At 52.3% G+C, this 27,798-nt stretch overlaps 9 protein-coding genes across 9 annotated transcripts; 3 read left to right on the top strand and 6 right to left on the bottom strand.

Moving 5' to 3' along the window:
• Nucleotides 1–185: 185 nt before the first annotated feature.
• On the bottom strand, nt 186–2,057 carry J4E88_004823 (uncharacterized protein; the record flags this gene model as incomplete). Its single annotated transcript, XM_049398466.1, has 1 exon — nt 186–2,057. The coding sequence occupies one exon, from the start codon at nt 2,055–2,057 to the stop codon at nt 186–188; it is 1,872 nt and encodes a 623-aa protein (XP_049256027.1).
• Nucleotides 2,058–4,591: 2,534 nt separating this feature from the next.
• Nucleotides 4,592–6,357, bottom strand: J4E88_004822 (uncharacterized protein; the record flags this gene model as incomplete). Its single annotated transcript, XM_049398465.1, has 5 exons — nt 4,592–5,275; nt 5,325–5,631; nt 5,682–5,873; nt 5,929–6,105; nt 6,170–6,357. 5 exons carry the CDS (start codon nt 6,355–6,357, stop codon nt 4,592–4,594), a joined length of 1,548 nt encoding a protein of 515 aa, XP_049256026.1.
• Nucleotides 6,358–8,591: 2,234 nt separating this feature from the next.
• On the bottom strand, nt 8,592–9,365 carry J4E88_004821 (uncharacterized protein; the record flags this gene model as incomplete). Its single annotated transcript, XM_049398464.1, has 1 exon — nt 8,592–9,365. One exon carries the CDS (start codon nt 9,363–9,365, stop codon nt 8,592–8,594), a length of 774 nt encoding a protein of 257 aa, XP_049256025.1.
• A 1,030-nt stretch (nt 9,366–10,395) lies between these two features.
• Nucleotides 10,396–11,721, bottom strand: J4E88_004820 (uncharacterized protein; the record flags this gene model as incomplete). The annotated part of the gene is made up of 1 exon (XM_049398463.1): nt 10,396–11,721. The coding sequence occupies one exon, from the start codon at nt 11,719–11,721 to the stop codon at nt 10,396–10,398; it is 1,326 nt and encodes a 441-aa protein (XP_049256024.1).
• An 812-nt stretch (nt 11,722–12,533) lies between these two features.
• On the bottom strand, nt 12,534–13,131 carry J4E88_004819 (uncharacterized protein; the record flags this gene model as incomplete). Its single annotated transcript, XM_049398462.1, has 2 exons — nt 12,534–12,853; nt 12,903–13,131. 2 exons carry the CDS (start codon nt 13,129–13,131, stop codon nt 12,534–12,536), a joined length of 549 nt encoding a protein of 182 aa, XP_049256023.1.
• A 2,042-nt stretch (nt 13,132–15,173) lies between these two features.
• Nucleotides 15,174–16,213, top strand: J4E88_004818 (uncharacterized protein; the record flags this gene model as incomplete). Its single annotated transcript, XM_049398461.1, has 3 exons — nt 15,174–15,191; nt 15,256–15,675; nt 15,725–16,213. 3 exons carry the CDS (start codon nt 15,174–15,176, stop codon nt 16,211–16,213), a joined length of 927 nt encoding a protein of 308 aa, XP_049256022.1.
• Nucleotides 16,214–17,200: 987 nt separating this feature from the next.
• On the top strand, nt 17,201–20,162 carry J4E88_004817 (uncharacterized protein; the record flags this gene model as incomplete). The annotated part of the gene is made up of 2 exons (XM_049398460.1): nt 17,201–19,732; nt 19,791–20,162. The coding sequence occupies 2 exons, from the start codon at nt 17,201–17,203 to the stop codon at nt 20,160–20,162; spliced, it is 2,904 nt and encodes a 967-aa protein (XP_049256021.1).
• A 2,890-nt stretch (nt 20,163–23,052) lies between these two features.
• On the bottom strand, nt 23,053–23,805 carry J4E88_004816 (uncharacterized protein; the record flags this gene model as incomplete). Its single annotated transcript, XM_049398459.1, has 1 exon — nt 23,053–23,805. The coding sequence occupies one exon, from the start codon at nt 23,803–23,805 to the stop codon at nt 23,053–23,055; it is 753 nt and encodes a 250-aa protein (XP_049256020.1).
• A 396-nt stretch (nt 23,806–24,201) lies between these two features.
• J4E88_004815 (uncharacterized protein) lies at nt 24,202–27,417 on the top strand (the record flags this gene model as incomplete). Its single annotated transcript, XM_049398458.1, has 2 exons — nt 24,202–24,337; nt 24,386–27,417. 2 exons carry the CDS (start codon nt 24,202–24,204, stop codon nt 27,415–27,417), a joined length of 3,168 nt encoding a protein of 1,055 aa, XP_049256019.1.
• Nucleotides 27,418–27,798: the final 381 nt, after the last annotated feature.

Here is a 27,798-nt window from a genome sequence, read left to right as displayed (position 1 = left end):
AAGGGCTCATTAAGCCAGACTCAATGTAGTCCCATAATACCAATCTACGGTCGATGTAAGACATGATATTGACACTGGTGAAATAGTTTAATGTGGCTTAAGGGAACACATGACAAAGGGTACGTCTGCTCATGAGCCTGAACGTATCCGCTGCGTACTGTCATCGATCAAACTTTGATTCCCTTTCATTCAGAATCAGACCTGTAGCTTGCCTCTACCGCTTGCATAATCTCATTGCATACCCCCTTCATCTTTTCCTGATCCTGCACGGTCTTCATCCTGCTCAGATCCTTTTGCCACTCGCCGGATTGCTGTATCAACCGTGCTCGGTAGTCCTTCGCGTGAGTAAGACCGGCATGGGCGCATAAAGCACCTGCGCGAATCATCATCATAGTTATCTCGGCGTTCTCCAGATCTCCGGTCTCTTTGACATTTGTGTGTTCGGTTTCCATCCATATCTCCCATGGGGTCGTCGTGTCTTGCTCAGATAAAGCGATGCTCTCGGTAGGATCACACCCAGAAGCGATGAGGTGGGCAACGCTTACCGCCGAGATGGGGAGGTAATTCTCATAAGTAAGTTCCACATACAACAAAGTCTTCTCGAATGTATGTTGTAATAGATTGATGCCGAGCTTGTGTCGGGTATTGAATCCACGCACATCGTAGTTTTGGACAAACGTGGGCAGATCGAATTCTAATGCCAGTAGAAGTGATAGGTCGTCCACAGATAGGTTATGCTGAGAAACGAAGAAGAAGTCCCTACAGCCATCCTTGGATTGCATCATCGCAAAGGCCAGCCTGTTCAACGTGCGTGAGAGGTTTGTTGGTGACTTCTGCTCGACTTGACTGATATGCCACAATGTTGTACTCGCGGAAGCAAACGAATCCTGGAGCCATAGCTCATAACAAGACATGTATGCCAGAACCGTAGTGACATCAAAACGGTCGTCATCGATGCGCAAACAGTCCATTTGCCAAATGTCAGGGGTATTGAGGAATTCAAACACAGTGCGATGCATGAAACCGACGGTCCAGTACGAATACCCATTGCCACCGTAGTCGTCATGAACCGTATGGGTCTCAAGAAGCCCCCTGCAGCGACTTTGTAGGCGACCCTCCAGTATTGTGAATTTCCTTCCGATCTCGTCGTCAGACAATGGAGGAAATTGTTCTAGCGCATCTATCTGCATGTCATTCTCGTGAGCCCAGGCCAGCGGTGTGGCCGCTAAAGTCCCCGAAGGTCTTAGACAACGGTCGACGTAGCAGACTCGTAAAAGTTTCGCGGCTTGTTGAAGGAAACGAGGCGGAAGCCCGTTCAGTATGTGGCGGAACAGACTCTCGAGTTCTGCTGGTAACTCATCAACGCGGCTTCGGAGTTCCTCTGCACTGTCGTATGCCTCAAACCCTTCGAGCAGCGTGCGGCATGCAAGAACAACCCATAAGAAGACACCGTCTGCTTTGCTCTGCATGTCGCTCACAAGACCCTCAATTGATGTATCGCTCAAGTAGTTGTGTTCGGCCACCGACAGGTGCGTCCTGATAACATCATTGACGTACTTCTCGATGTCTGGTTTGGTGAGATCTTGTAGTCTTAGCTTGGGCGCTGAAGAGAGTTTTACGACGCATGTATCGATCGGTCTACTTGAAACCAGTACTTTGATGTTGGTACTAGCAGCGAGGCTTTTCACAAACTCTATTCCGTCTACGTGGTTGCCGGTGAATTCGTCCAGACCATCAATGAAGAAAGCGAAAGCTCCGTTTGTTGCTTCAGCGCCAAGTTGCTTGAATGCCGTCTTCAATTCGATGTCTGTGGGAGGTTTCAGGTCGACGGTACCGCTTTGAGCTTCTTTCCACATGTGTGGGAGTACGGCAGGAATAAGGGCGGGGTTTTGCTCAAGGACGTGATACAGTAGACCTTGAGCAAGTCCTTTCTGTGAGCTTTGCTCCACGGATCCAACGTTCCACAAGTAGAATGACGCTACGGTCACTTTCGTAGTTCCAGCCCATTTCTGCAAAGAAGACATGACCTTGGGGTGGCCGTGGAGGAACTTCTTCATATTACAAATAGTATCAGTATGTTTTCAAATGCGTCTGGTGAGTTGTACTTGCCATAAGAGTAGACTTTCCGCTACCTGGTTTGCCATAAATCCAATAAATGCCATACCCAGATCGCAGCCACTGGCCTAAGTCATCCCAGACGGCACCTGAAGTGGGTGGATCTATAGCCCATTCAAGGGTATTGGAGTGAGCTTGCGAAATGCTGTCCTTTCTGTCATCGATCAAGCGAAACCAAAGGCGGTTGAGAACCAAAGAGGTACACTCTCGATCAATGATTTGTCTAGTGACACCGGAAAGATTGTTGACTCCATCCGCGCAAGAGCGTATGATTATTCTCAATTCGCAGACGTTCTTCAACCGTCGAATCTCGCTCTCCAGTGCGTTGTGAGCTGGGATGTCGCCTTCTTGCGGTGGTACCAATTTGTCCATGTCGGATACGAGTTCCGATAGCTTTCGAACGAGACTCTCAAATTGATCTTTGTCTTTGATAACCCACTTGACTTTGTTCAAGATGGCCGAATATCTCGTGCGGTTGCTATCCGACAGTTGATGAGGGATTTCACATTGAGACGACCGAGAAGTAAGACGCAGTCGTTTGTTTTGAGGGGTTTCGTCTACGGGTTGATCAAAGCCCCTTGGTTTGTTAGAATGTAGCAGTTCCGGTTCACAATGAGGGCGTTTGTTGTTACGGTTCTCGCTTGAGAACTGGTGAGGAATTTCGTGCTTTTCAGATGGATGTACCGAAGTGTCCTTTCGAGACCTTATGCACAATGACTTTTGACGTAGTTCAGTCATTAGCCGGCTACTGACAGACGTTGTTGAAGTCTCGATCAGATCACCACCATGAGCCTGTCTTACACCGTACTGTTTCTTCAACACGTGTCCATCCTGCAAAAGCTGATGAATACAATCAAGCCCTTGGTAGATCCGTGGTCCCAGAGTGGGGTCGACCAGTCGCCTATCGTATCCCGTGGCATCGTATAGCTTCAGTCTTTCTGCCCAATTTAGTAGTAGAGCCTTCTGTATGTCGAGTCTTGTTGCAAGCAGGGTGTAGTCCTTTTCGATAGATTTAGCCGCACCAATCTGCGATAGAAGCGTTACACAGTCCTCGAAAACCCCAACAAGTGCAAGTATGCCAACGGCAAGACCGGCGGCCTCCATCAGGATACGAGTGCAAGTATGCTTTCAGCTGTGCTGTTAGAAAACCATGCCGCGCTGCAATATGTGTAAGCATGCTGAAAAGTTGACGAACTACGGATCCCCCGAACCTACATTGTGAAAGCCTTCCAATTCAACATAAGCAGACGAGGACACAGTATCTGTACATCCTGAAACGGATATCCGCAGGAGAGCGAGCCAGCGATCGCCGAGGAAGTTCACTTGAACGTCTTCGCGTTTGAACACGCTCAGGCGTTGTGGCTGTGTAGTTAATGTGCTGCAAAGACTCGACCTTGTTGAAAGGTATTGAGGGCTGAGTCGATCTAACCCCGCGACTGCGCGTTCACGACGCGGGCTGCGCTCCCTGGCTGCGCATCGCACCAACGCCACCTACCGCAGCTTTACAAAATGCATTGCTGCCTCGCCGGACAGTCGCTGACTGTATATTAATGGCTGTATTTAGCTCATGCGAAGCGCACCATCTACTTCCATCTGCCATAAGACCACCTGGGCAGGCTGAGCTGTCACGAATGCACCTGCAACAGCCTAATCACGCAGCGAGTACGCCTCGAGGCGCATTTTCAGTTGAAGAACCTGCTACCTGATTCGGGAGAGGTTGAGGAGGAGGTATACGCCATGGAGAGATGAAGCGTGAGATGAACTAACTTGACAGCGCGAATTTCTCCAGCGCAAGCTTTCCATTAGCGATGGGGAAATCGGGGGCGTCTATGAGCTCATCTGTGGCGCCATTGGGTAAGCCGTCCAGGTGTGGCTTACGCGACAAACTCCATTAACCACCTCGCGCTGCCAATGTGGGCCACCCATCAGCATCACATCGGCATCAGGAAGTAAAATCAGAAATCACATTCCATTGGAAAAACAACATCTCGACCCCCACCACCGTGCCACACTACCCGTAAACTTGGCAGGCTTCGGTATACCTTGTCAGGCAAACGCCGCGATCGGACCATTGCTACTCCGACATGACTCGGAACCAAACAAGGCCTCCGGCACCGTATCCACCCAATTACAGTAGTCGGATCTGGGCGATCTTGGTACTGACCACGTGCGGAAGGGAAGAGTGCATGAGGCTCTGCTCCGTTCTACGGTGGAGCCTGCGCAGGATGTGTGTGGAGATCATGGAGCACATGACGTGAAATGCGCGAGAGGAACCATGCGTTGTTAGTAATAGTGATTGAGCATGGCACACAAAGCAAGAGAAAGCGAGGGAATCACGTTGTTCATGTTCTTATTCATTCATCGTATCTCATAGTTCATATGGACCTATTTGGTATCATCATCGTGGGTATCAGCCAGCGGCTCAACCGCTTGATCATGCTCTGCACTGCAGACAAGATCTGGTGGAGAAGCATGCTCAAGCCTTCTCGTTGTGGTTGGAGCCGTCAACGACCTCAACTGCCTTGACACCGTCCTTCTCGCTGTGCATGCTGCCAGTCTCAATATCCTTGACGGGCTCAATGTTGGCACCGATAGGACCAGCCTCCTCGAAGTGACGACCCTTCTTCTCGGGGCCAAGAGCAGTAGTGACAGCAATACCGAGAGCGATGATTGCAGTCGCAACAGCCATGACTGGTCCGTAAGCGGGAGACTGCTCGCCTTTTGCAGTGCTAATCATAGTGGCCTCGGCGACGGCGTTGACGATCTGAGCGGAGGGCGAGGAAATCATGTTTCCGAGCTGGTAGGTGATACCGACGAAAGAGGATCGGAAAGCAGGCGGTGACAGCTCGCTCAAGTGGATGGGAATGACACCCCAAGCACCCTGGACGAAGAACTGGATCATGAAGCCAGATGCGGATAGACCACGCTCAGTAGTGGGGAGAACCCAGGCTGGGATGAGGCAAGCGGAGATCAAGGCAGCGCAGACGATCATGCGGCGACGACCGAACCATTGCGAGGTGTATCCAAGAATGGTACCACCGACACAGGCACCGGTCTTCATCAGGATGGAAGCACGGGTAGCACCTGCGGGGCTGAGATGCTTCTGCTCCTTCATGAAAGTAGTGTAGCTGTCTTGGCTCGTGTGGGAGTAGTAGTTGAACTGATAGATGTTAGCGGTACTCCATCAACTTGTCAGTGGCTTGTCATACCCAAGTCATGAGGATGATGCAGTAGACACACATCTTCCACTCCTTGCGAAGCATCTGCTTTGTCTCGGCCCAGAAGGCACCGGGCGCCTTCTTGTGTCCAGCCTTCTTTGCCTCTAGGAACTGCTTCGACTCAGGGAAGCATACGCGGATGAGACCGACAGCGATCGAGAAACCGGCGCCGACCCAGAAGACGGTCTTCCAGGTGTTGGTCGCACCACCGACACCCAAGTTGGCGCAAGCTGCGAGCACATAACCGAATGAGTAACCTTGCTGTAAGATACCACTCATAAGACCACGGGCGTTGACCCTGCGAATGTCAGTATGGGACTTCCATGTAATTAACTCAGATGTACTTACGGGCAGTTCTCAAGCGCCATGGAGATGGCGTTTCCGTAGACACCTCCCATGAAGAGACCGAAGAGACTCCGTACAGCCAAGAATTGCTGGAAAGTTCCAGCGTAGATGGTAGCAACCTGGAGAAGACCCAAGATGATCATGTTAAGAACCATGGGCCACTTTCGACCGAACTTATCGCCCGCCACGCCAAACCTAAAAATGGGTCAGTATTTGTCTCACATACAGTTCGTACATGGGTATTACTAACATAGCAGCACCGACGGAGCGGAGAAGCAATGTCAGGGTGATGGCCGTCGAGATAGCAGTGTTTGAGGTATCGTAGTAGTCGGCAAGCTTGGTAGTCTGAATTGACAGCGCGTGGAAGTCAAAGGCATCGGCAGTCCATGCGAGGAATCCGACAAGGAAGTACAGCCAATCCTTCAATCTGCAGAGGTAGAGGTACGAAGTCAGTATATGTCTCACATGCACTTCGTACAGTCAGAACTTACCCGAGTTGAGCGAACAGGCTGATAGGATTCTTGAGAGGCTCTGGCTTCTGCCACTCGCAGTGCTCCTCGCCGTAGTCATTGCGAACGACTACACGTTGGTCCCAAGTGAAGAGATCCTTGAGACTCTGTTTGGCGGTGGGGATGATGCCCTTTGCCAATGGGTCTGCTGGGCGGTTGGTGCTCGCCATGGTGCTGATGGTAACTTGAAATGAGTTTGGAGGCAATGAGAAGGTAAGAAGACTGCCCTGTAGATGTAGGCGCAAGTCCGATCGCACTGCTGATTTCAAGATCGAGCGCGGGGGAGCTCAATATATACCCGCAGTCATCTTGGCTGACCAGAACGCCTCGTAACGATACTATCAACGCCCATGTCAGTCAGCCGCTGAGTCTTGATGCGAGCCAAGTTCTGCCAAGTCCGTCCGTGCAGTTCGATTTGCAGTGAATGTAACCATCTCCGGTCCGCCAAGAGCGCTATTTTGCACTAAGCCTTCCGGTGGGCCAAGCTAGCGCTTGTGCGCAAGTGACAAAACAGAACATGTCCCGGGGTCGGATCGGACGTATCAGTGCGTTCTCTCAGAGCGGAGGAAAGAAGTGGGTGTGACGATCCTACGACGCCGTTGACATCTTCCCCATGGGGTCGCCCTTTCGATTTCCCGCAAACGTGGTAACTTTCCGACTACAGATTGCGCGACCACACCACACATACTTCGTTGATATGCGTAGTAGCACCGAAAACCGTTCTGTGCTTGTGTCCGACCAAGCTCCGCAAGCGCTGGCGAAGCTTCCTCGCGAGACTTGCTCGCAAAGAAGCTTCGAGCCATTGAAGCAGCCACAAAACTTGGCGACTGACCCCGCAGCGACGAGCTGTGCCGCCGCGGCTGCCGAAGCTTTTCTCGCCTCGTTGTAAGCCAAGATGGAGAACGGCACATACGACGGCCAAGATGCTTCGTCGTCAGCCGAGCGCCCTTGAGTGGGCTTCTTTCAACACCCATCCTTTGTTCATGGACGTCCGTGACAACGTCCCAACATTGCGCCTTCAGCTATTGTTAGTGATCGGACAACACGCATCCGGTCAAACTGTTGGTCTGGACTGTTTTTGGTGTTATGTGCGGACTAAGCACTGGTGCAAGGCCCGATGGTGCGGCTTGCGGTCCCTGGGTGGTTGGATGTTTCGCGCACGCGGCAGAGTGAACAGCAAGCGCGCACGAGACATGAAGTGTGAGCGGGGACAATCCGGTCTTGGCGGTAGAGGTGTGCTGGCGAACATGACCTGACCTCAACCTTGCTGGTGCGCGAAAAGACCAAATATGGTTCGGTAGATGCTCAGGATTGGGTGGATGAAGGAGAGATGTGGGGATGACGGCGGAGGCGATAACGTTTGGACGGGGGAAGGCCCCCCGTGTCCTCGCTAAATCCTTCACACCAAGACTCCGAGTTCAAACGCCGAAACGACTACAATTACTCGTGTGTACTCTTGGACGTGGTAACAATTGCATAATATCGTATCCACAGTTGTGGCCTGAGGAAGGGCATGCACCCACGGAGGCCACATTTCTTCACGGCTTCCGGCTCCAGGCCCGAGACTCTGGCTATACGCGCCGAAATTGTGCCTGATTAAATCCTTCGCAATAGTTGAATTCGGTATGAACTACCACTATCTAGCCGAAGATTTGCGTAGCTCGAACGGATGCAAGCCACAACCCCATCTTCACCGGAAGACCTACAATGGTTAACCTTCTCAAGAGATAAGGGTCTGTCTAATTTTGAAACGGATGGATTGACTTGCGCTCTAGCTAGATCACCCACTTGCGCATGCATCATGCATGCTACTCTTCTAACTTGGCACAGATCTAGGCACAGCGGGGATATGGGGAGGCGAAAATACCGAACACGGTCCTGGCAGCGACACCAATCACGCGTCCTGCGAATCCACCCGGTAGCTTCTGGCCCTGCATAAATGCGGCTCTTAGTTCGGATGTGGCAACTGCTTTTGACCGCGGCCGCAAATCCATGCGTCTACGCGGGATGTAGATCGTTCGACTTCCTCGAGTGATCCGGAAACACTTCTTCTGGGCGATATCAAGTCGACTTGATGGAGCAAGACAAGCGTTGGCATAGTAGTAGCGAACATTTAGATGCACTAGTTGGAGGCGTTGAGCACAGTATGATGAGTATATGATCGCTATTCGGTGCCGTATTCCGACAGAAACGTGGTAGTCACTGCCATCACACCGATCGCGGTCACGACAGGATGAGACTCTCCGGTATTCATTCCCTCATCAGGGAAAGGGGGTATCGCTCCCTCGCTACAACGTCACGACAGGTCACTGGAAAACAAGTCCGTTAGTCGGAATACCAAGGCTTGATACCAAGACTCACGAGGTACCTCGTTGATCATTGTTTACGCTGCTAAAGAAAGTGCCTACCCTTTATGCCCTCTTGCCTTCCGTTTCTTCGCCACCCGGCCAGCCTTCAGCGTCTTACCACGCTTCGCATTCTGCCTTGCTTGTGTCCTGGTTGCAACGGCGCGCTCCCCTGGGTTGGCTACGATGTTCTGCAGACTACTGCCGCCGAGCAAGGAGTCGCACCTTGTCTTGGAAACAGTGAGCAGTTCTATGATCCTACTCATCCGGTGTTGGAACGTCCAGCTTCGTGTTCGCCCTGCTGATTCCCAGAAATTATCGTCGAAGGAATGCAGTGCCGATGGCCCAACCCGGTGCAAGCGCTCTACGAGATCCTGAATTTCCCAGCAAAGGATGAGTTTGTCTAGAAAGAGGTAGTAGTTACTTGGCCCTGTCACGGGATCACTCCAACGCTTCTGGAAGTCTTTGCCTTTGTTGCCTTCGGTATTCTTGACGTTGTTGACGGCATCGAGGAGCTTTTGGACCCACTGCTGGCGGTGCGCGTCTGATGTTGGAAGGGTGTCGTCGCTGATGGGTGGGCTCCAATCAGGTGACGGCATGGCAGCCATAGCCTCATCAAGAGAAGCATACAAATCGGACGGGTGACCAGAGTGTGCGTAGCTCTGTGTACCTCGGTAAGTATTAGGCGGCGCAATAACACTATGTTGGTCCAATTGTTGAGCAGAGTACTGAGGGGCGAACATTGGATTGACAGCTGGCGTATCCTGTGCGTAGCCAATATGTGGACTCATGTTGCCGTAGTTGACGTAGTTATTGCTGTAGTTTGTTGACATCATGGGAGACGAATACACTCTTGCGTCAGGAATATGCCATGAAGCATTCCGAGCATCCCATGCGTCCTGCTCCTGCTCTTGCTGTGGATTTGGAGGTATCATCTTCAGATATGTATGCCTGACTGTTATACTGTCCTAAACTGGGGTTGAGTTGTGTCTCGGCGATGTATGCTGCCAGTCTAAACCTGAAATAGAAGGCGCATTTTACCATAATAGGCAGGTGGTGTGAATGCACCTGGGCACCTTGCCAGGCGATAGAATGATCGCGTGAACGCCAGGAGCAAGCAGCGCAACATCGTGAAACACCAGCACCCCCGAGCGGTGAATGGAACGCATTAATCTGTTCTTCTCAAATGAAGCAGGCGCGCGAGACGTTAAGACGGTACGGGCCAGCATTGATGCCCATGAGACTGGTCATCGTAAGACGTAGTGCGTCGCGTCGCAACGCGATGCAGTGCGCGTGAAACCAGAGTAGGCTGGGAATTCCAGTTCGAGATTTGGTGTTTCTTCTCCGAAGTCTCCAGACAGCAGCGAGCGCGAAGATGATCGTCGCTTTGTGAGACTTCGCCAGTTTGCAGTAACGTGGATCAGAGGGAAGCCACGTACCGAAGACGCGGGCGTGCAGCTCGGAGCACGTACTAGTCCTGGCGAAAAGGTGACGTCACGCGTCGATGATCCGGCCACCAGGGCAGAGACGTTGCTCACCATCACAACCACAAATATCAAAGCCCACGAAAGTCACATCGTTCAATGAAAAAGCACCCGTTTGATTGCAAATTATCATCCACGAAGTAGCAACAGTGGTCAGTACACGCGTGCTCTAGGGTCGCGTTAGAATGCGCAAAGCAGATCTAAGCAAAAGACGAACAAGTCTGCGAGACGATAAAAGGTTCATGTAATTTACTACGTATCCATGAAAGTGCCAAATTTCTGAGAGAAGCACCAGTACAACCGTCCGCCTCAGCTAAACTTGAAACAGAAGAAGACGCAATCTAGCGAGGAAGGACGGAAGTCGTCACTACTACCCATGTTAATCCTCATTCTCATCGTCATCATGCCCCATTTCCTCAGCCTCCGTCTCTTTACCCGCAACAAGATCATCCTGTCTATTCCGATTGTGGTGATAGTTACTCCTCGTCTGTCTAATGAGCAACGGCGCCGTGGCAACCACCATCTCCAGCCCCTCAAACTTGAGCAGATTTCCACACCTAGCCTTGCTGATGCGCATCAGCTCACACACCTTGTCGATGCGTGCACTGAATGTGAGATCGCGGTACTTGTACACGTTCTCTAACTTGCCTTGATCGTAGACATTGAGAGAGATGGGGCCATGGGCGTGCAGGTTAATAGCGATGGAGAGGAGGGCGTGACAGACCGTGGTGATCATGGCTGGTGTGTAGGGAGAGGTGCCGGATGAAAGGGTAGCCCAGCGAAGGTCGAAATTGGCAACAGTGGCGCTGTCGATACATTGGGTGATGTCGGTGAAGGCATCGTACAGCCGACGGATGTAGAATCTGCGGGCCGCTTCGTCTTGGGGAAAGCTGCTGTCGTTTGCCAGGGGATGATAATCGTGGTGAATGACGCGGGTGGCCGCAGCTTGTTGTGCTTCAGCGAAGTTGGCGAAATGCATGCTTTTGGGGGGAGCGGCGGCAATTGCGCGTGGTACCTGAGTGGGCGCCTTTGAGAAAGCAGGAACTGCTACTTGTGGCGTTGTTGGACGTGTGAAATCTAGACGCCACGATTGATCTTGCATTGGCTCGGGGGTCGGCACTGTTGGCTGCAATGCCATAGACTGACGTCCGGCTACTTGTTGTTGCGATGTATCAATCATGGGTTGACTTTGTAGTTGTAACTGTTCTTGCATCCACGGTACTCTCGCTTGGGTGTATGGCGGATAAATATGTTGTGGTGTTGTCGGTGATGTCTGCGGCTCACTGAGCAAACCTTGAGATATTTGCGCATGCTGGCGAGTTCTAGCAAAAGCAACCACGGCGGCCGCACGAGCATCATCTAGACTCGTATCGTTCGGCTCTGTTGGTGTATAGCGTATCTCGTTATACGGATTTCGTTCTTCGTGCCACTGCGGCAGCTGATGGTACTGGCTGTCGCTCTGCTCTGGGGAGAGGGGAACATCAATCTGCCAGGACTCAAGGTCCATATTGTCCATGGTAAACTCGCCAAGATCGGCTCCTCCCGCCTTGATGGCGGCGAGAACCTCGGGATGAATGGCGCCAATGACTCTATTGAATAGATCATCAATGGTCTCTGCGTTCTGGCAATTATTTTCTCCAACTGCGTCTTTCGCTTGTTCGTTGGCCACCGTAACGAACCGCGGATCTTGATCTCCCTCAGACATATCTGGTTGTGGTTGCGGGTTCATCGTAGATGTGACGATAGTGTGTTACTGTAGTTCGGAAAGTGCTGGTTCTGATGAAAGCCTGAGACTCGGTTGCGTACGCCCTGAGACGGAGTTGTACTGAGTGACTTTACTTCAGACGCATGAAGGAGAAAATCATGTGTTTACTAATGAGCTGACATCGTGAAGCACTTGAATGAGGGTAGTGGAACATTGTGGTGAAATAATTGCCTGACAAGCGCAACATCGAGATGAATTTCCTTGCACCTGGATATTTCGCTGGGTGAACGGGTGTAACTGGCGTTCTCGTTAATCTAATTCCGTCTCGTTACAAAATGAGGCGTGAGTGGCAAATGATGGAACGAGGGGGGTTGTATATTGGTATGTTTGTATATAGTGGACGTGTAGTTATAAAAGCATCGCAGAAGTGCGACCATGAGATAGAAATGAATGTAATAGACGCAAGCATCCTATATACGTATCGAATCATGGTGATACTAGAATTGTCCCCGGCTTGATCTCAACTTTGAAACGTTTGCGGTCGATCGGCCTGGTGACTGCGAGACAAGCGTGAAATCCAGGGACAGGCGGCAAAGAGATCCCCGGAGTGGTCCGCAAGAAGGGGCGTAGAGCTCTTATGAGAGGTGTCGAAGTAAGTGGCGCTTTCAATGTCTTTCTCGAATTTCCAAATTCCAGATGGTAACAAACGAAGAAAGGTAAACCATTTCCAACAGCACTCACAAGCTCTCTGCGTCCCTTCTTGCGGGCCACTCTGGTGTTCTCTCTGTAACCTATCACGGGAATGCGATGGCCTAAGCAAGAGTGGTGGCGGCAAGTCCAGTGGTGATGTGCTGGACAGTGGACGACCCAGAGAGTAGAGGGTGGTCAAAGAACCCCATGTGCTCGAGAGCATTGCGAACAGCGGCGAAAGATGCATCTCGTGCGTCTACGTGTATAGCTCCCACAATGGCTTCGAAGGTGTTCGCGACCATGTCGTTAGATGGGCTGCTCATGCCCCGGTTCATGATGATAAGCTTGTCCAGTCCAAGGCTGAACCCACGTTCAGCAAACTTCTCATTGCTGACGAGATCGTTGCGCATCTGGGTCCAAGCTGCGAGGCTGTAACGCTCACCTGGTATAATCAGTATCGAGCTATGGTGAGCGTTGTAGTCTGGAAATACCATTGTGATCGCGCGCTTCGTACCACATAGTAGCTAGCACAGCATCGATGACAGCGTCTCCGACCAACTCGAGGTCTCTGTTCTTGTGGAAGAGATGGAGTGTTCCTTCGACGCGAAGAGGACAATTGGGTTCCTTCATCTGCAAGGCTTCTGCACATAGCAGCTTGTTCTGGAAGTGATTCCCAGTCATGGTCTGGACTTGCAAGATGCGGCTGTTCATGTCGGTCATGTTTGCGAGATCTCTTCGGTTGCTCAGCTAGGCTTTGGTGGTAGAGAGTATAGCTTTGTGGGTACTTCCTATAGTCAACGACAGATGCATGGCTTTCATTCATCTTTTGGATATCTCTGCCTAGTGATCGATCCATTGCAGACTTCACCGGTGACTGCGCCACACTAATTTGTTTCATGTAACCAGACCGTAGTCGATGTGTCACTGGCAAAGGAGCAAGGCTGACAGCCCCTCGGTCTAAGAAGCTGTGCCACGGACTGCATATGCATCGATCGACTGGCCGTGAACAGCTATCAGAAGCGTTTGAAAGTTACATCATGTAAGATAAGACATGCTGGACAAGACGAATAGAGCGACGTGAGCTTAATTTTCCTGCAACAAAAAAAAAGAGCGGGATGTCATTAAAACAAGGAGCGATGTGACTGAGGGCAGGTCTTGCGGCAGTTGAGTGCCCTGAAACTTATAAACCAAAGGATGCTTAAGGTGCGATGTTGGGATCAGCACCTCAAAGGGTGTTTACGAAGTACCAGGCTGCATACTTCCGGTGAGCCTTCGCAAGGCTTCCAGGCAACTGCCTACGTGCCCGGAGGAGGGGTGCCGTTCTGCTGCATGCATTAGAATCCATATGCAGAAGACACATTGATAATGGCGCAGTGGAATCCGAGAGCGCAGGCTGGTAGACCCAAGCGGGTGCGGCGCAGCTGTGGCTGAGATTTGATGGTCAAGACATCCCCGAATTATCGAAGCGACAAAGAGGCGCCCCAGAAACGTCTTTACCTTGCGTTCCAGTCTCCTCACGGAGGCGCAAACGCAGTGAGAAGCAGAATGAGGCGCCAACTATTCGTTAAGAGAATTTGGGGTTGCCTTGTCTAGCAGATCCCAGGGGCAGCTGTGCCGGGATCTAGAAGTTTGCACGTCAGTCAATATAGCATCGCTATTCATAACGGGAAGAGGAGGATTTGAGACGTTACCGTGAGGAGCTCATGGTCGAAGAAACCGAGAGGCTGCATGACGCGCTGGACGGCCGCATCTCCACCATCCTGATAAACCGCACCAATAACAGCTTCAAAGGTTGTGGCCGCCATTTTTGGAGACACGACAGGCTTGCTGTCAGCCGTAATGACGCATTCATCCAGACCAACCTGGTGTGCCCGGCGCGCCAGCGCATCGTTGCTCAACGATTCGTTGCGCATTCGCGTCCATTGCGCCTGAGAAAGCACTCGGCCTGATATCTTCAGTACCCCGCAGCACATGTGCTGAAGGAAAGTGTTTCTTACCACTCGGATTGCGAGCATCGAACCAAGCACCGCACAGCACCTTGGCGAGCACTGCATCGCCCAAGACAGACAACCTTTTGTTATTGTTTAGGCCAAGAAAGGCACCGTTGTGTATCAGCGCAATCTGCGGAGCAGCCATTTGAACAGCCTCGACAGCAATGCGCCTGTCAGAGAATGTATACCCGATTGATTCCTCAACTTCGCGCGCTTTCGTTTCGATGTGAATCATTGTATGATGTGAAGATTGATATGTTGATGAGTCGGATGGGCCGATATGGAGGTTGCAACATCTGTGGTGCGCTTCGCGTGATGGTGCAGCTTAGGTATCCGGGTTTTCTTGGCTACAGGCTCTGCGAGAGACTGCTGTTATAGCGCACAGAAATAGCAGGCTGTCATCAACATCAGCTTGAAAATGAGCCATACAGCTTTCGATAAGATGTCCAGACCGGCATGGCCAACGCCGTGAGAACGCCTTTGCCTGCGCAATGATCGCATCCAGACCCCGGCGTGCCGACAGCCGTTCCTGATGAGCGACGGCGCTACGCCAAACCTCTAGCTTCTTCCCAACTAGCACCACCCTACGTCATACCAAAAACGCATGAAAACAGGCATCATGGGGTTCCCGCCAAGCGGGATTAAACGTTAAGAGACTGGGCATGCCAGTCAGTCGACACATTCAGTACTTTTGCTATCCGAATAAGCGGTTCGCGGACGTAACACCGAGACGGATCTACCGGAAAGACCAACCACAAGGGTCTAGTCACTATGGCAGAAGAGATGGTGGTGCGCGGCCCTGCAGACGTCCTCTCAAGCGTGCGACCTGCTGATTTGCTTTCTCGATAAACAGGAGCTCGGATTCGAGGGTCTTGACAAGTTCACCGACAAGTACTTTGACAGAACCTACGATCGTCTTCCGGCATTTCCCAAAACAGGAAAGAAGAAACGCAAGCTACAAGCGCAGCAAAACCAATTCCAGCAAAACGCACAAGGCCCGCCTGTTCAAAACGCACAACAGTCGTCCTACCCGGCTCAGAACGTTTCGCGAAATCCCGACAAGGGGTACACTTCGCCTCGCTCTGTACCGAAGAGTGTAGACGGCTACAATTCGGACCCAGAGATGTATGCGCCAGACTACAGGCAAGACCGTTATGGCCCAGATGATCGGTATTACGAGACGGAACAGAACGACCACAGGGCGCCGGGGCCAGGGTTTAAAGTCCCGCGCGGTCGCGACGGACCGAGTGACACCCGCGACATGCAGGTAGCAGTGCGCTCTACTCTGAACAGTATGCAAGACTTAAGCTAACTAACAACAGCCATACCCACAGCAAAGTCAGCCTGACTACGGTCAACAACGCGGATACGGAGGCGCCGGCGGCAGACCAGGTACCCAACGTAGAGGCTCATCGTGGTCTCCGCCGCGCACTGAGCGACAAGGCCGACGAGAAACGCGACGCCGTCGGTCCAACTCGCGCTCTCGGTCTCGCGACGACATGAAGAGCCGTCTGATTGCGACTGTTGGTGGCGCATTAGTGGGCGGCATAGCAGGCAATCAAGCGACTAAAGGCAAGAAGTACGACACTGTCGCAACGATTGCTGGAGCCATCATAGGCGGTGTTGGTGCAAAAGAAGCCGCGGGCCATTGGGACGAACGCAAAAGGAAGAAGGAGCAGCAAAGGAACGGCGATTGGGAGGAGGACTACGATGACAACAAGCGCAGGAATGACCGCAGGAGAGACGACCGATACGACCGTGACGATAGGTACGATGACAGATATGAGCGCGATGACCGAAGGAGATACTAGACATGCTTCAGGATGGTAGGCCCGGGCTGACAAGGTATCCGGGACTTTGGGGCTGGCGCCAGGCGTGCGCGACATTTCTTAGGGGCGAAATTTTCAGGCTCCGGTATGGAGTTATGGATGGCGCAACCTGGAACACGATACCTCTGTACGATTTGACGAAAAATGGATGACATGCAGGAGCAGTAAACGTTTGCTGCGGGAATGACGTGCGACGTGCGAGCCATGTCTGCGACGTGATCTGATGCGAAGGGGAGGGGCCACGCGACGGTGGAAGTTCACAGGAGGCGCCAGGGGGCCGACTGTCGGTGCGGTGGTGGGCTGCCGTTCGTAATAATAGCCGACACACGAGGCACATCTCTGTGCTTTTTTGCCGATAAAGAAATTCCAGAAGGCTTCTGGAGGGTGTGGAGAAGTTTTGAAGTGGATGCGGGCGTAGCAGACACACTGTGTAGAAATTCCCAAGCTTGATAGCCATGATAAGAGGCAAGGTTGAGCTCGGTGTTATAGCTAAGGCTGGCATGCGGTTTCGAGAAGCCTAGTAGAAGGTTAGGCTGATCCACCGCGTTGCGGGACCAAGCCTCGTCCCGCAATCTATCCATCATCTCTCCGAGCAGCACGCTTCAGTCACAAGAAATTATACACTACACAGCAGCCAGCACGCACCGACCCACTGCAGGTTCCCGAGCTGCCCTGACCCAAGCTTTCCGCCCGCCCAGCTGCAGCATTGCTCAGTCATTGTGCTACCCACCCGCTGCGCTTCGTCTGCATCCCGCTCCTTCGCCGAGCAATCATCTCGCAACCCAGAGACACTCGAGCTGCTGCACCGCGCATACCCACGCACCACCATGAGCTGGTGACTGCCCGACAACTGCATCGCCCCTTCCCCACCACGCACGAGCTCCTTCCCTAACCGTCTGACACCTGCCCCTCGCTCCTTCCCAACCGGCAAGTTTGCCTCTGGCGCCGCTGCCGGCCACCAACACGACGATGCGCCGATACAGGCCTGGAGGAGGTCCCGTGCGGGCTCATGGCGGCGTGCCGGTGCCTGATCCCTTTGCCATGGTACGCGCATACGACAGCGACTCCAATCCCGCCCGCCCGATACGTCCCTCCCCGCTGGCCGCCTCGACGATTCAGGGTCTACCGCTAGACCTGCTCGACCGCCTGCGCTCCTTCCCGCTGTTCCAGGCAGCCCCCGACTCCTTCCTCACCCAGGTTGGCCTGCACCTGAAGCCGCAGCTATACCAGCCTCATGACACAATTCTCACCGAGGGCGAGACGGGCAAGGCCATGTACTGGCTGGTCCGCGGAGCTGTGCGGGTGACATCGCGGGACCAGGAGAGCACATACGCAGAGCTGAAGCCCGGTGCGTTCTTTGGCGAGATCGGTATCCTTATGGACATCCCCCGCACCGCCACCATCATAGCCAACATGCGCTCGCTGGTAGTGCGCCTGAACAAGGAGGACCTCATGAAGGAGCTGCCCGCGTTCCCCGAAGTGGAAGTGGCCATCATGCACGAAGCGCAGGAGCGACTGGCTATTCTGCAGCGCAAGAAGTCAGAGTTGGGAGGCAAGCGTCCTGCGATACCCATGCGTCAGATCACAGGCAAGCGTGACCGCGAAGATGGCGACGTGATCATGGCCGAGAGCGGCACTCTACGCGAAGGAGAGATCAATGCCTTCAAGAAGAGGAAGTCTCCTAGTCCGGGCCTCGCTGAAGCCATAGCCCATAGTGCCTTTGGAAGCGGCAGTATTCATGTGCGGCCGCTGCTCAAAGAGCTGCCTCTCTTCTCCGAGCTGCCCGACGACATCCTCCACTTCATCGGCATGCGCGCGCAACCCTGTTCGTTTGATCCTTTCACAGACATAATAAAACAGGGCACACAAGGGCGTGACGTCTTCTTCATCGTGAAAGGCGAGGTTGAGGTCATCAGCATGAATGTACCAGAGCAGAACGGTACCACTTCACCCATAGGCCGTCGAAAATCCATCGCCGCGGGCGAGCAACATTTCCAGGAAGTAAAGGCCCGATTGAGGCCCGGGCAATACTTTGGCGAGGTCGTCAGTCTCTCGCTTGCGCCACGCCGCACCGCTACGGTCCGCTCCGTATCGGCTGTCGAATGTCTCATGATCAGCGGTGACACTTTGAACCACCTCTGGGAGAAGTGCACTCCAGATGTACGCCGACAGGTCGAGTCGGTCGCGAAGGAGCGGTTACGGACCGCCAAGGACGAAGATGTACACATGCTGGACGCGAACAGTACACCCAACATCAACGATCTAGCCATAGCGGATCACATAATACCCCGTACACCACGACGCAAGAAAAGTGTGCCAACTGTCACTTTCAATGACACCATCGACATCGACAATCCGGTGACACCCACCCGGAGAGACGAAAAGATGATGGAACCATTTGATCCAGACCCATTTCTTAACGTTGATTTGGACAATGTCAGGTCGAGGTCAAGGAGAGGCTCACTGGCTCCACCCCCACCAGGATCAATACCGGACTCGCCATCCAGCCCAGCAAAAACAGATTTCCCCAAGTCACCATCGCCCGGTGGCTCGCCCCTTTCCCCATCACCATCGTTTTCCATATCGAAGCATGCGTCCACTCCACCAGAAATGCCGCTTGACTATAAACGCCCTCGGCTAGTCAACAGACCAAGTAGATATGGAAGGGGCATACTGTCGGATCAAGTGCTCACTAAGATTCTTGCGAATCTAGACATACACGAACTGATGAAGTTGCGTGTAATCTCTTCTCACTGGAACAAGTTGATATCTGAGTCGCCAGATATACTCCACGACCTTGATCTTAGCAAATACAATCGCAAAGTCACGGATCGATCGCTTGTAGACGTAATTTGCCCATTCGTAGGCAGTCGTCCACGATACATCAACATCAGTAACTGCTTTCACGTGACAGACGAGGGTTTCGCCGAGTTGGCAAAGACTTGCGGTCCGAGCGTAAGAATCTGGCGCATGAAGAGCGTGTGGGACATCACTGGGCCAGCTGTACTGGAGATGGTGCAGAAGGCGAAGGGCCTTGAGGAGGTCGACCTCAGCAACTGCAGGAAAGTAGGCGACAACCTTCTCGCTCGAGTGATAGGGTGGGTGGTTCCAGAGATGCCACCTCAGATGGCAATGGCGCATGCGCAACACCAAGCTCAGATAAATGGTCGCCGACAAGGAAAGGGTGCTAATCAGCCTGCTCCGCAACCGTTACCACCTGGTACTGTTGTTGGATGTCCGAAGCTGCGACGTCTCACGCTGAGCTACTGCAAGCACATCACTGATCGCAGTATGGCCCATATCGCTGTCCATGCAGCGAACCGCATCGAGAGCATCGACCTAACAAGATGCACGACTATCACCGACGTTGGCTTCCAACACTGGAGTGTATATCCGTTTCCACGGCTGACAAAGCTGTGCCTCGCAGACTGCACATATCTGACCGACAACGCAATTGTGTACCTGACGAACGCGGCGAAAGGACTCAAGGAACTGGACCTCGTAAGTCTACTATCTTACATGTGATGCTAGGCAGAATGCCCGTACTAACGCATATCAGTCTTTCTGCTGTGCCCTTTCTGACACCGCAACTGAAGTCCTTGCTCTCGGCCTCCCTTCACTTACACACCTCAACCTCGCCTTCTGCGGCTCCGCGGTCTCGGACACTTCTCTTCGCTGTATATCCCTACACCTCCTCGAACTGCGAAATCTCTCTGTACGAGGTTGTGTCCGCGTCACCGGTACTGGTGTTGAAGCTGTCGTGGAGGGCTGCAGAGACCTCGAACGCTTCGACGTCAGTCAATGCAAGAATCTGGGTCGATGGATTGAAGCTGGAGGTGTAGAGAGCGTGAAGAGTCGTGGAAGAAACGTCAAATTTATCTGCGTTAGTGATGGGCGATGGAGGGATGGCAAGGGGAATGTGAGGAAGTGATGAGGAAGATGACTTTGTATGGATACTATGTGTATGGTATATGTTAAGACGGCCGCGGTGATACGTTTGGCTGATCTACGAAAGCGTGTACATTGAATCATGATAGAGGAGAACTACGATACGGATGTCGGCTTGATTGTATGTGTCTCTTGGTGGGGGTTTTCGCATCTACGCAAGATACCAGGCTTCTGTTCGGTGTATTAGCGATGTATTACTTGGAATATTAGATCTCCTTGCTCATGATAGCGGCTTCTTGTACGTTCTGATCTCTTCCACGAACTCAGGAAGGATTGAGTGTAGTTTCTCTTGTTCGTTCAAACTGTATTACACGGCGACGATGAGCCTCCTGCCCGCGTGTAATCATTTAAAATGCTCTAGCTTCATTTGGGTAGGCGTAATCTGGAGCCTAGACCATCGTCACTCACCCGGCAGCTTGTGCTTTCTTTGTTTTACTTCACCCAACTGCTCCCGCGCAGGCAACTTGACCGCATTGCCCATCATATCAGTCAAATATATCGATCTCGCCGCCTGACTTCGTTGCATACTCAGCCAAAGTCTCTGCCCTCAGAGTCGCTCGCCCACAATGTCAATATCAGCGAGGGAATCCGATCGAGCACATATCTCGGCGTCAGTGGTACCTCTATTACTTAATTCTGGTCGCTAACAAGCTTGGTAGTATGTTAAGGGATGTTGCACGTCTCTCAACCAAGCCTCAACAATCGACTCGCGAGCGTTATCGACGTAGAGTGGAAGTGAGAGTAAAGATCGAGGAGTACTCAAAATCCGAGTGTCTTATTCTCTGCTTGATGATGCAAGAGAAATTGCCTCGCGAGCTGAGAGATATGGTCTACGAAGCCCTACTTGGAGAACCTCAGACCTATTACTTTGACGACGATGCACACGGTTTGGGATTTTCGGATCCAGCTAACATTGTGGCCCACAATCCCCATATCGGCGACAAGTTGTTCCTCGGCGAAGAAACAATTACTGAACTTGCGGAAATGTGGTATCGGCACTCAGTCTTCAATTTCCTCGGTGATGCTACCGTGGCTCTCTTATTCGGCAACCAAACCTGGGCACTGCCTGAACTTGATCCCGCTCGGTTGATACGCCACGTATACATGACTCTAACCCCTGGAGATCGTCAGAACAATATAAGATACCAGGCTGTGGAAGCTGGGGACGAGCTTCTTCTGCCATCGGACTTCGAGCAACTTGCGAAACTGCAGCAACCGGCGACCTTCACAATCAGTATCTACTTCGAAGATTGGTATTATCATGGTGAGAAGAGAGATTCCACGAAGACCTCCGTCAATACAATGTCCAGAAGGGTTTTCCCAGTGTTAAAGCGGTTGATCGCTTCCGGCGTGGGCGTCGTTGTTAAGATATACAAAGCGGAGCCTGTAAAAGTGGGATTGGAACATCTCGGCAGCGAAGGTTGGTCGAAGCTGGTTCGTGGGGCGCATCTCCGACAGTGAAATAAGGTACAGGGTCACTCGCTCCAAAGCATCATGTTCAATATGAACGGGTTTGAGAAAACACCTAGGTATCTCGATTATGTCTAGTTCCGGCTAGTCAAAGCCCGATCGAGACTAGCCACGCTTAGCCTCAATCTCCGCCTGGGCACCTGGCTTTTGCGAACAACCCGTTACTTCATTTTTCATACATCAACTTCCGCAACTCGTTCTATCCCCGGCATGTCACAAACTAATACGACTTTCGATCCGGCTCTTGTCTCCAGGTAAGTACTGCGCTTTCACTTGCAGTGCAACTACTCATAAATCCCAACAACAGTATGCTGAGAGAAGCTCAACGCCACGCGATGCAGAGTGCAACACTGCGAGACAAAGCGCGCGAACACGTCGAGAACTGGGCAAAATCGTCGTGTCTTAGTCTGTGCACGGAGATGCAATCGCGATTACCCCGCGAGCTACGAAATATGGTCTATGCATCAGTTTTCCAAGATGCTGGTAGCTTCTCGGCATCTTGGCCCTACCCAGAAGGCGTACTGAAAGACTGCCCACATCTTCGCGACATCACATATGTAGGCAATGAAACACTTGTCGAATTAGCTGAAGAGTGGCATCATTGCTGCATCTTCGGCCTCGAGCTTGATGGCAACTGTCAGGGTCTCGTCAACACGGGAAGCGAGATTTGGGGTTTGCCTGGTCTGGATTTTGCCCGACATATCCGCCACGTAGAAGTCGAAATACGTCCTGCATATTCGGAAGCACGTGTGGGATCCGATGACCTCATAGGATTGCCGGGAGGCTGGAGACGCCTGTATAAGCTGCAGCGACCGACTACGCTTACCCTGAAGGCGGACTTCGTGGAATGGCTAGATAGCGATCAGCCAGGTGATTTGCATGCCCAGGTCGTTGAGCTGTTGACATACCTGATTGGCGCTGGTGTCAAAGTAACTGTTGAACTTGCAGCTTCTCATAGATCCAAACCCTACAGTGGAAGTGTTGGTTTGGAACATCTCGAGAACGATAGATGGTGTGATTTGCTTGACCGAGTATGGAATGATTAAATTGGGCGTGTGGTATGGTTATCGGGTGACCTGTATAACAATAGACCATTACTTGGTTAGCACATGGAGTCCGTCAGAATAAAAGCAGAAGTAGTGAAAGGCCCTGTATGGATCTTAATTTCGTCATTCCAAGATTGTTGCTCTTTCATGGAACAACCCGGCACTGCCTCCCATCGAGGTTTACATGAAAACGCATTCAGTCTTCCGCCCTAGGTCTCGCACAGTTTCGATGTTTCTAGACACCACATCCGAGACGTTTCGCTGTGTCCGACTCGATGCGTGCGTGTTGTCTGGAATGTCGCGCTGGGACGTCGTGCTGAGACGACAGTTTGATAAACTCCATTCCTCTTTACTTCTTCATCCAAACCTCTTGCCGTATCCTTTGACCACATCGTCTAATATGGTACGCATCCTCTTGCATCCTTCGATACCCACTGCCAGCATACCCTCTAACCTCTCCATTCGTACCCTAGTCTCCATGACGCACACAGCGACGTTATCTGTATCCCCCAATGTCGCTACCGTCAAGAATGGCAGCTCCAATTCCTCCTGGTTGTTGAGATCCAACAGCGGGTCATCGGCAGACGCGTTGTCCGCCGCTGACGCAGAAGCAGAAGAAGCAGCTGTGCAAGCGACCAGGTAATCTGTCATTGGTATACCCGCATCGATAAGCGCCAATGTTGACGCATTAATACACGCTGCCAACAGCGACCCATCCTGTGAAATGATGTGGACGTTCAATGTAATCGTCGAATGCGGGTAGAGATGTAGCAGCAACACGCCCTCAAACGCCGACCTCAGGCAGTGCTCCATCTCACTTGTCCGCTTATCGCTCTTCCTCTTTCTCCGCTCTACACCGCTGAAACCCGCGAAATTTATTTCGACCTCAACTTTGGCCTGCTTGTCTGCGCCGCCTCTTTGCCCGCTCTGTTTGCCCTCGGCGGGACCGGTGACGGAAACGAGGATCTTGGTGTTGCCCATCTCGAGATATGACGACCCATCGGCGGCGGCTTGCGTGGAGATTTGCGCGTGGATTCGGCGTAGTTCGTTCCAGCGGCGGCCATCCAGGCGGAGAAGCGCGAGCGAGTAGGTGCTGGTGTCTAGCGGCATCTTGGCGGTGTCGCAGGAGTGTGAAAGGGCTGTATATTGCGCGACGCGTTTCGCCGACTTGTAGCTGTGGTTCGTGAAGACAGCTGATTTTGGCAGGGCGTGCAATTGCGCGCGATGATGCGGGCTTGCAGGCTCGAGCTCCAGATTTTGGCGGAAGTTCTTGCAGGGGTCTGCTGCTAGTCGCGCCCCGCTTTCACGTGAGAGCGTGTTAGCGTGTTTGGGCAGCTTGTTGGCGCTTCCTTTCACGCTCGATTCCAGGTGCTTCCTTCCGTGACAATCGCCGCTAGTCAGGACCGTGCGTCAATATGCGATTGTCAAGCGCCAGTACCAGTGATAAGCTGAGCAAAGTCACACAGCGTTCACGAACGACCCCTGCTACCCGCCACCTCGGCCATCATGTCCTTCAGTCGCGACAAGTCGAAGGATGAACAGAGAGCGCGAAGAGTTTTTGGCGAGAGTGGTGAGGAAGATGACGATCTTGACATCATTGAAGCGTCTAGAAAAGGTTTGGATCTCTCCCAGTATATTGACGGTCAGTCGATGCTTCCTCGACCTTTGACAATATGCTAATACTTGGTAGTCCTGACTCAAAGCCAGACTCAGTCGCAAAAGGCTACAGACGAGGTCACAGAAGACGAAGACGAAGAGGACGACGATACTGATGACGATGCAATGGATGAACAAGAACCACGAACTAGAGATGTCACTAGCTCAGGTACCGATGACGATGAGTTGTTAGAAGCCGAGTACGATCCAAGGGCTTTTCACAAAGAATGGACGGGACGCAAGACCGAGAAACGGAAGCGCACCACTGCTGAAACCAACCGGATTCGCAGTGAAAAGAAGAGTAAAGCAACGGCTGCAACCAGTATCGTGGGTCGCAGACCTCCACCCAAGAAAAATGGCTATGGTCCGACAGGCTTCAGTACCGACACCTTAGCCGATGATGAGGGCGCGACAGCTTTCTTGGACGACCCCATCCCTGACTACTTCATATCGCGACAAAAGACACTCAAGAAGTTGCACGAATCTGGACTGCGATACCCTCCCAGTTATCACGACGTTGACTGGTTTAACGCGGGCACTGAAGAGAAGCCAGAACTTGACAACTCCGCACAGCAGCAGCGCGAAAAGAAGGACATCAGACTCCGCGGGTCGCATGGGATCATACCTGGCCCCATCGCTCAATGGTTGCGCGACTACCAGGTTGAAGGCGTCCAGTTCTTGCATGAAAAATTCGTCAAGCAGACCGGTGCGATTCTAGGTGATGACATGGGACTGGGAAAGACTATCCAGGTCATCGCATTCCTCACAGCAGCATTTGGTAAGACGGGCACTGAGCGCGATGCCAAATGCATGCGGAAGATTCGTGGTCTGAGCAAGGCTCGTTGGTATCCGCGGGTACTCATCGTCTGCCCTGGTACGCTCATGCAAAATTGGGAAGATGAGCTCTCCAAGTGGGGCTGGTGGGAAGTCTACAAATACCATGGCCCCGTCAAGGCCGATCGGAAAGGCGTTCTCGGCGCTGCAGCTAAGGGCATGTTAGAGATTATGATTACGACATACACGACATACCGCAATCATGAGAGCGAGATCAACACCATCGACTGGGACTGTGTCATCGCTGATGAGTGCCATCAAATCAAGAGCAAGGACTCCGAGATCACCAAAGCAATGAACAAAATCAACGCACTGTGTCGCATTGGGTTGACAGGTACCGCGATTCAGAACAAATATGAGGAGCTCTGGAATCTCCTCAACTGGGTACGACCTGGCGCATACGGGTCAGCCCAAGAGTGGAAGCAGAAGATTAGTCTTCCGCTGAAGCTAGGCCAGGCTCACGATGCCACCAACGCTCAGCTTGCCGACTCGCGAAGTCGAGCTCAGGATCTCGTTCACAATATCCTACCTAGTGTCTTCCTTCGGCGTATGAAGACCCTGATCGCTGACCAGCTCCCAAAGAAGAGCGATCGCGTCATATTCTGCCAGCTCACCGAGACTCAAGCTGACGCCTATCGAACCTTCCTTGAAAGCGATAGGTGTGAGTACATACGCACTTCGAGGGAAAAGTGCGACTGTGGGTCCGGGAAGAGCAGAGGTTTCTGCTGTTACGCCGATGTAGAAGGCGAGAAGTGGTCAAACTTCATCTTTCCCTGCATGGTCACATTTCAGAAACTCGCAAATCACCTAGCTCTAATCGTGCCAATGTCGAGCGAGAATTCAGAGAAGCAAGCCAAAGATCGTCAAACACTGGAACTAGCCTGCCCTAACACGCACAAGGATCTCTTCAGGATTCGAGACAACATCTTGGTACAGTCTCAGCGAGAGTTTTGTGGAAAATGGAAAGTGCTGCGGCGGCTACTTGACTTCTGGCATTCGAATGGCGACAAGGTGCTTATCTTCTCACATTCCGTTCGCCTGTTGAGGCTACTTAGAGGTCTCTTCGATGTCGACGGTACAAAGTACAATTTCTCGTACCTTGACGGCAGCATGAAGTACGAAGATCGTTCCCAGGCTGTTGCAGACTTCAACGCAGATCCAAACCAGTTCGTGTTCTTAATCAGCACTAAGGCGGGAGGAGTGGGTCTGAACATCACGTCGGCTAACAAGGTTGTCGTGATGGATCCGCATTGGAATCCAGCCTATGACCTGCAGGCACAAGATCGAGCGTACCGTATTGGTCAGACACGCAACGTTGAGGTATTTCGACTAGTGTCAAGCGGTACTATTGAGGAGGTGGTCTACGCTCGTCAAATCTACAAGCAACAGCAGGCGAACATTGGATACAATGCATCGGAGGAACGTCGCTACTTCAAGGGTGTGATGGACCAATCCACCAAAAAGGGCGAGCTGTTTGGTCTGGAAAACCTCTTCACCTTCCAGGAGCACAGCGTGCTGCTTCGCGACATCATGCACAAGACGAACGTTGCTGAATCAAAAGCCGGTGTCAACGCTTATGACTTCCATGTCGATGAATCGCAGTACGACTCTGAGGATGAGGATATACTTTCCAACAAGAATCTCGGCCTTGATGACGACGCTAATATCGCCGGTATCAAGAAGTTCGCTGATTCACTTCTGTCTACAACTACTGGTGGCAAGGGCAAGATGAGAGCCACAAGGCGCACTGGGCCTGATCCAGTCAACGCAATTCTTGCAAAGGCTGGAGTTCAATATACGCACGAGAACTCAGAGGTCATCGGACGCAGCGAGATAGAAGCTCGACTAGGTAAACAGGCCATGGAGGTACGCAACGATATCGATCTCGCAGGCAAACGCGTCTTCCAGAGTACGCAGTCGCAATCTCAATCACAGCATCAGTCCGGTAATCGGGATCATGGGGATGAGACCGACGCTGAAGAAGGCGACGAGGTCCATGTTACTGGTAGTGCGACGAAAGGCGAGTTCAAGATCAACTACCGGTATAGACCGAGCGAGGATGTGCGAAAGCGACAGTTCTGTAGCATGGCGGAGAGTATGGGGTTTGATGATCCGGTAGAGTTTGCGCTGCTTGTGGAAAGCAGTACGCAAGAAGAGAGGAGGAAGATGCTCGAGCGCTTCTATCGTGGGCGGAGGAGGCAGATGATGGGTGATCTTAGTACACCGAAATAGCCTGCACAGTCACCCCGAGTGTCGCGCGCACTCGCTTGAAGGTCTTGGAAGAGGCATTCGCGAAATTAGATGTCCATATCGTCCATAAATTTGATGCCGTGGCTGTCGTTGCGTTACGTCGCACTTTCCTGCGTCAGCTCGCTAACCCCACAATCGCACCCAGCCATTCGGTAGCACTAGATCAAAGCTTTCCAACATCAACCCACGACGCCCGAGAGGGTCACTTTGCAGGTTTCAGCGTCGACATGGAAGAATCATTGAACAGGTACCGCGCAAAGTGAACACCACACGGTGCAAGCATTACGCAGGTAGCGTACCGACCTTGGCATGGGTGTTGATGCCCATTACTTGTATTAGATACCTCGTAAGTCTTCATTTGTT

This window comes from Alternaria novae-zelandiae (assembly GCF_023758075.1).
Source record: "Alternaria novae-zelandiae strain BMP 2774 chromosome Unknown scaffold_8, whole genome shotgun sequence".
NCBI classification, from domain to species: Eukaryota; Fungi; Ascomycota; class Dothideomycetes; order Pleosporales; family Pleosporaceae; genus Alternaria; species Alternaria novae-zelandiae.
This window is presented reverse-complemented; position numbering and strand designations above follow the sequence as displayed.